This window comes from Eschrichtius robustus, chromosome 1 (genome assembly GCF_028021215.1).
Source record: "Eschrichtius robustus isolate mEscRob2 chromosome 1, mEscRob2.pri, whole genome shotgun sequence".
Taxonomy (NCBI): Eukaryota; Metazoa; Chordata; class Mammalia; order Artiodactyla; family Eschrichtiidae; genus Eschrichtius; species Eschrichtius robustus.
This window is the reverse complement of record NC_090824.1, coordinates 74,259,658-74,267,248: the sequence shown is the minus strand read 5'-3', so window position 1 is coordinate 74,267,248 and position 7,591 is coordinate 74,259,658. Positions and strand designations below refer to the sequence as shown.

The 7,591-nt window shown below is 56.3% G+C and overlaps 1 protein-coding gene across 1 annotated transcript; it reads left to right on the top strand.

The window, feature by feature from the left end:
• Positions 1–4,156: 4,156 nt before the first annotated feature.
• On the top strand, positions 4,157–6,876 carry CMTM5 (CKLF like MARVEL transmembrane domain containing 5). The gene is given in 6 exon segments (XM_068534777.1): positions 4,157–4,339; positions 4,342–4,518; positions 5,706–5,858; positions 6,286–6,378; positions 6,580–6,664; positions 6,765–6,876. Coding segments are annotated over 6 exon segments (702 nt in total). The 3' UTR covers positions 6,776–6,876.
• The last annotated feature ends 715 nt before the right edge of the window (positions 6,877–7,591 follow it).

Here is a 7,591-nt window from a genome sequence, read left to right as displayed (position 1 = left end):
AAGTATAAAGAACAAAGTTTACCCAAAAGGTTATCGGGCTTACAATGATGTTAATCACAACTTCCGTGAGTCTAGCATTTAAATCAGCTTTTGAAAACACTTTCAAGTTTTTTGGGTTTTTTTTTTTTTTTTTTTTTTTGGTTTGGTTTTGTGTTTTAATCTCAGGTCACACCCTCCAAAAGGTAGTGGAAATAAATTTGAATAAACAAAACAGGTTTGCTGCAGATAAAAAGCAGGACTCCTAAACTGCTCCAGTCAACCTGCTTCCACAAGGCCCTGCTGTCAGCCAGGCTGGGCGAGCAGCATCTGGCGTGTACCAAGTGAGTGCGCAGAGGCCTGGCTGGGACGGTGCTGAGCGGGGCCGGAGCAGAGATGTGGCTGGGGTGGAGGGAGCTCTCAGGTTTGGGGCTGGGGACCAGATGGGGCATGAATCCAGGATCTCAGGGAGGGGGCACCCGGACTAAGTGGAAGCAGTTTTCTCACTGGCCTTTTCCTACAGGTGGTTGCATCTTTGGCAATGGTCTTGGGAACCCACACCCTCCATTTGCGGCCCCAGAAGGGCTGTACCCACTGGCCCAGCTGCTGCCCCAGCAAAGGACAGAACCCCACTGAGAAGTGGCTGAAGTGGGACACTGTGCTTATGCCTCCCCCAGAGACCACCAGCCTTGCCCACCACCCGGGATCCTGCAAGGCCAGTGAAGACGGACCCCTCAACAGCCGGTCCATCGCCCCCTGGAGATACGAGTGAGTCTGCTGGCCCCGTCCCCTCCCAAACACCTGCTCGTGTGCTGGTCAGCGTGTGTGCGAGGGACCAGGGTAGTTCCAGACAGTTCCAGCCTATCTGCCCCCTTTTACCTCAGGGAGGTTATCAAGTTTGGGTGTTAGACAAGGCCTGACTCTGACTCTTATTGGGTGACCTTGGGCCAATCACTCAAGTGTTCAAAGCTTAGTTTTTTTCATCTGTAAAATAATATTCCATAGGCTAATGGTGCAGCTCATATGAAATAAGATATGAAAAATCTGTACTTAGTACAGAAAATGTTGGTTTCTTCCTTTCTTCTTCTTCCTCTACTTCTTCTCCTCCTCCTCCCTTTCTCTCTTTCCTCCTCCTCTTCCTTCTTCTCCTTCTCCTTCCCCTACAATGGCTGTGTTTTTCTAACTAAAATATCAGAGGATAATGTACAATACAGGCACGAAGCAGCCCAATACCAAATGCTACTGCCCTGAGCCATGAATGGGTTATAATTATACCCTCCCTCTGCTCTGGGGGGCAGCTGGGTGGTTGGAGCCCCAGGCTGGTTATCTTTGATCATGAGCAGTCTTATTCTTTTGCTGTGTGCCACACACATAATCCTCTATTTGTGTCATGATGTAAAAAAATATTAGGAAGCCCTGAAATCGGGACAATGAATAAAAATATTAAAAATTAGTGCCTTAGGGATCCCAAACATATTTCTCTTGCGGTCTTGCGTCCTCACGGGGTGTCTGTGTTCCCACTCTCTGTAAGTCTAGCTCTGGCTTAGCCTTGGCTTTGGGGATGGATGGAGAAGGTCAGTGGGTAGGGAGGGGTCAGCTTTGATTGAGACTAGATCCAAGGTGGAGACTGTAGGTCACTATGCTTTGAAGTGGTCTCAGAAGGCTGGCTAGATTCTGGGATAAATCTAAAGAGGCGGGAGCCCCTTTGGGGAGGCTGGGTACCAGATGGCTGACTCGGCTGGGATCTAGACCCCCGGTTGGGAGGCCGTGAACCCCTGATAACCACTCTGCTGTTCTTCCCCAAAGCGTGTTCTTTGCAACTCTTGTCCCACAAGCTGTTCCTCAGAAAAAAAAAAATGATGATGTCAAGTAAGTGGGGGGAAAACTGCTGCAGGCCCCACTCCTTGGAGGTTCCCAGTGTGCCCAGCACCTTCACGGCAAGAAGTCCGCAGAGAAGAAACCATTAAACTCAGCGCTTTCCAGACTCATTCGGCCACAGACCCCTTCTGCTGTAGCGTATTTATTGAGGAATGCCACTCTGGGAAATGCCACACTAGCTGAGCCCCAGTTTGCGAAGGCCTGTCTGTTTGGAGGATGGCTTTACAACCTAGGGGCTGTTTCCCTCTGGGCTTCTGGGGTCCCAGACCTTTGGAGCACCTAATTTTCACGTCTTTTAGGGACCATGAAATCCTTTTAGAATAAGTCAATAAGTCTTACCACACACTCTTATGTGTCCTTATAATACATGCACAGCCGGTGTCTGGAGGACGGGCAGGATATGGCGGATAGTGGCTTCCTCTGGGGAGGGGGACGGGGGAGACAGACTGTCAGCCGTCACTTGATGCTTTCTTATACTTGGATATAAGAGCAGTTTTTACTTTAAAATTTAAAAAACCCTAAAAAATAATAACAATTACAAAAAGGAACCTCAGGCTAGAGCCCAGTGTATGTATCAGATGGAACCAGGGCTGGTCTGGTGGAGGCTCTGGTGGAGCTGCTCACCTGCCCCGCCTCCCTTAGGGCTCCGGGACCAGTTGGAAAGTCACTCTTCTATCCCCGACCCTCACTGACAGTTGGGGGAAATAAATCCCAGGGAAGAGGGGGAGACTTGTTCAAAGCCACCTGACACGTGGGTACCAGAGCTGGAATAAGAAGCCAAGCCCCCGACAGTCCTGGCGTTTCCACCCTGGGCCCTCGCTGCTCCTGGCCGGTCCCCTGTTTGCCGGCCAGCCTTACCCCCGGGACCTGACGCTTGCCACCCCTGCAGGTTGGACAGAGACTTGAACTGGCTCCCCTTGGACCTGTACCGCGCACGTTGCCTGTGTCCACACTGCGTCAGCCTCCAGACAGGCTCCCACATGGACCCCCTCGGAAACTCGGAGCTGCTCTACCACAACCAGACCGTTTTCTACAGGTGGCCGTGCCCTGGAAAGCAGGGCGCGCATGATGGCTACTGCCTGGAACGCAGGCTCTACCCCATCTCCTTGGCTTGTGTGTGCATGCGGCCCTGTGTGATGGCCTAGCTGGGCCGCCCGTGGCTGGCCCCTGGTCAAACACTGGAGCTGGGTGTACAACCACCTGTTGCCACGGTGAGCCAGGACGCCCGAACGCTCAGCCCCTCCAAGGCACCACCTGGAGCAGCAGGATCTTGGGACAGGATGGGGGACTTTGCGGGGAACCGCACTTTGCACTTTTTGAAGTGGATGGGAAATGCAGGGCGAATCCAAGGCAGCAGCAGCGGCTGCTTATGGCCCCTGGAAACTGACATCCTGGCATTTCCTCCTGGGAAAAGTCTTCAAAGCTCTGCCTGTTTCTGTCTCTTCTTTCCTTCCACTCCCAGCTGCCCTGGTGCAGTGCAGGCACTTTCTGAAATTTTTCCCTTTGCCAATGGAGAGCCCTTCATTTCATTTGTTCGTCCATTCATTCATTCATCAAACACTCAGTGAGCATCTACTTTGGATGCTCTACCTTACACATCCTGGTATAGTTACTAATCTTTTGACATGAGTGCCTTTGAGGAAAAGGCTGTTATTGAGCATAGAGAGAATTATCCGAATAAATAATCTGTATTTAAAAGTGGCCTAATTTGTCTTTGGCATCCCTGGTGCCTGAACATCTTGTGGTCCCCAGCCTGGTCCCTCTTCCTCCCCACTGTCAGCCCTCACCTACTGCTCTCTCCCTCTGCCCTCCAGAGTTTCCGCTGTGGCCCCCCATCCCTCCCCTTCCCTGGCTCCCTGGCCCAGCCCTAAACACTGGGGTGGGGGTCAGGCCGCCCTCCTGGCATGCTGGAGAGACAGAGGCCCATTGAGGTACTGCAGCAGGCACACAGCACCCCCTTGTCCCCCAACAATCTGCCTTTGTCCTCAGTTCTGGCTGCTACTGCTTGGTTCTGGGGGGGTGCTGCCTGGGCTGGGCTCCAGCTCCCACCCTCCCTAAAAGGAAAATGGAGAAAGGATGGTGAGGAAGAGGGTTAAGGTTAGGGAAGAGGGCCACAAACTTCCTCAGTCTTGGGTCCTTGGGGGCTCCTAGGCTGGCCCATTTCTCGGCTCACCTCCCAGCTCATCCTGGTTTCTCCGCAGACCTCCTCCCCACCGCCCTTCTCCCCTCTGCGGGCAGGCGGGGTTGGGCTCCAAGTAAGGGGAGGGTTGACCACTCCCCCCTTGCCCGCGCCTCCCCTCCCATGTGCTGCCTGGGGGGCAGTGCATGCACCAGCCGAGCACTCTGGGCAGCTGGGTGCAGGCCCTTCTGGGCAGCCGCCTTCTCCAGGGTCCCACAGCAGGCCTGCCCGCTTCACTTTCAGGTTTCTCGCAGTGCCTTCCTGCTCCTCTCTGCTTCCCCATCCTGACAGTTTTCCATTTTCCTGTTTTCCTTCCTGGCTGGTGGCAGTGGGGGCTGTGCCCGGTGGGCCCCGTGGAGATGCTCAGTGCTTGGAATCGCCGGGACCGGCCCCCTGAAGAGGGGGCAGCTGCGGGGCTCCAGGGCTTCACCGTGGACAAGACGTTCCTCTCCTCCCTCAAAGGCATCCTGCTGGAAACTGAGCTGGTAACAGCTGCCTCCCTGACCTGCAGCCTCCATCTCCCGGCCCCGGCCCTCACCCAGGGCTCAGCCCTCAGCAGCCTCCCTCCCCCGGCTCTCAGCACACCCCTCCGGCCCCAGCTGCCCCCCCGCCAGGGCTCAGCCCTCAGCAGCCTCCCTCCCCAGGCTCTTAGGACACCCCTCCGGCCCCAGCTGCCCCACCCCCAGGCTCAGCCCTCAGCAGCCTCCCTCCCCAGGCTCTCAGGACACCCCTCCAGCCCCAGCTGCCCCCCCCAGGGCTCAGCCCTCAGCAGCCTCCCTTCCCAGGCTCTTAGGACACCCCTCCGGCCCCACCCCACCCCCGCCCAGCCCCGCATCTCCCATCTGGAGGCAGTCACAGCAGGTTTCAGTTGCTGCAGGAAGGATTGACGTTAAACAGAGGACAGCTCTCTGGGACATCGAGGGGGTGTGAGGCACAGGGATGGGACAGCGGTCACGCCAGCCGGTCTTCCCCCCGGGCTTTATGATGGCCACTTCTTGGCATGTCCGAGAAGTTCAACTACCAAAAAGGGCAGACTTCCTGCAGCCCCACTTTATCTGCTGCTTGCTCCCCATGAACATCTGTCCTCAGGAAAGGAGCTTCCCTTAGTCACTTAGCAAGACCTACTAGTAAACTTAAGTCTTCTGCGTATATGCCATCCTACATCGCCAGAGCTGAGGGGACCCCAGAGTCCACCCTGGAGCATCTGCCCTCTAAACCTTGCCTCTTGGCATGGAACCAGAGGCTCTGGTCCTTGTCAGAAGAGTTTTAGGCATCCAGGAGTGGGGGAAGTGTTATGGGGCATGGGGTGCCTCCTGGGGTCACAGGCTGATGTGGGCGCCACTCCAGGGGCTGGCGTTCCCATTGTACTCGGAGCTAAAGGGGGACCCACTCTCTTGTGGATTTCACAGAGTGGCGGCCCCTGGAGCCGTGCAGCTTGGCCAAATTGCTGGGGCTACTGGGATCCCGGGGCAGGGGGAGCATGGGTGGGCAGAGGTGGGGGGGCCAGAGTCGGACGTCAATAAGCAAAAGCCCTGGATGTGGCTCCAGGAATGGCGAGACCTCCAAGGACAGGTGGTGGGGCCGGCTGGGGGAGCTCCGGGGAGGGAGAGGGCAAAGGCCTGGCTGTGCCTGTGTCCCCTTCCTGGCAAGCTTCCCACCCTCTGTCCCGCAGGCCCTGACCTTCATCATCTTCGTCTGTTTCACGGCCTCCATCTCCGCCTACATGGCTGCTGCGCTACTGGAGTTCTTCATCACACTAGCCTTCCTCTTCCTCTACGCCACCCAGTACTACCAGCGCTTCGATCGGCTGAACTGGCCCTGTCTGGTGAGGGACCCTGCCTCCCCCACCCCGTTCTTGTCCCTTTCTTCTCTGCACGTTGAATTTTCCTTTCCTCTCCCAGCCTCTCTCCTTTTCCTGGTTTAGCAAGGAGTCCGGCTCCCATACCCAGCACTCAAACACTCCTTTGACCCACATCCCTCAGATCCGCTCCCTTGTCCAGGTCCAGCCCCAGCCCAGGTCCCTGGCTTCTCGTCCTGGTCCTGGTCGCTCTGCATTTATCTTCATCCCTCCCCTGGGGAGCTGTGTGAGTTCTCTCTCTCTTTGTCTCTCAAGCACTTTATGTTGTGTCCAAGGGTATCTCCATGTAGGGATTCACAGTGCCTGAGGGTCAAGCTGCTGACTGGCCTGGAAAACCTCAGGGTGATGCCCCCTGCCCTCTGCTTCCCTTTGACCCTGCACCCCCAACCCCCAGGACTTCCTCCGCTGTGTCAGCGCCAGCATCATCTTCCTGGTGGTCTCCTTTGCGGCTGTGACCTCCCGGGACGGAGCTGCCATTGCTGCTTTTGTGAGTCAGCCCCACAGAGCTCTCTGGCTCCCCAAGGACCTTTGGCTGGTGGTTGCACACTTTGTGTGCCTCTCTCCACCCCAAGCTCAACCCAGTGCCCGGGGTCTGCCTCACACCTTGCCCCATATCACCCACCTCCCTCTCCCCAGTATCAATGGCCTGATGGCCTTTGTTGTGCCATCCCTGCTCCAACTCCCACAGGTTTTTGGCATCATCCTGGTTTCCGTCTTTGCCTACGATGCCTTCAAGATCTACCGGACTGAGATGGCACCCAGGGCCACCCAGGGTGAGTGCCTGGGGTCTGGGGAGAGGAGATGCCCCCTCCACCCCCTGCCCCAGCTACCCCACCCTGCCATGCCCTACCCCACCTGGCTCCATCTTCACAGGGGACCAGTAGTGATACTGGGGCTACCTGGCTCCTGAGCCCAGCCAGAAAAGGGGGACAGCAGAGCCCAGACACGTCTCCTTTGGATTCACTAGCTCCCCAGCCTACTGTCCGTCACCCCAGCCTACAGCGATGGAGCCAGGCCTGAGAAGTCACCGGGGATTTGTCTGTGGGGCCTGGTGTTCTGAGATCTGGCTTCTGATGAAGCTCGGCCAGGGAGGGGGTGTTATGGACGAAGGGGAGGGTACAGGAGGAAGCTGGTCATTCCCAAATTAAAAGACTTGAACCCTACTGGTGAATCTTTTTCTTCCCCCCAAATTAGGCAGATTAGGAATGCCAAAGAGTATTCATGGGAGTGTTGCCTGGAGCAGGTCACAGTCCCTTCTCTGGGACCAGGTGTGAACAATGAGGAAGGGGGAGCTTAGACATCCTTCAACATAAAGCTTCCATGCCACAACTCTTGTGTGCAAGGCCACCTTGCGGTGTGCCTGGTGGCCGGGCACCCAGGCTTCTGTGTCTGAGAAGGCGCAAGCCTTCCGGATGTGAATGAGTGCCCACTTGCCAAGCTTTTCACACCCCGGTCTTAGTGCGTTTGAGGTGCGGTGCTTGCCTGGGGCGTGTGTAGAGCTCCCCCTGGTGGTGTGGGGGAGGACTTGGCCCGCAGGCTGCCAGGGAGAGGTCAGCATCAGATGAGGGCAGAGATTCCCACATTGCTGGAGCTGCATGAGCCCTCAGATATCAGCTGGTTCAATGCCCTCAATTCACATAAGAGAGGACACGTCCAGTTAGGGGAAGTGACCTCTTTATTTGTGACAGAGTTAGGGCTGG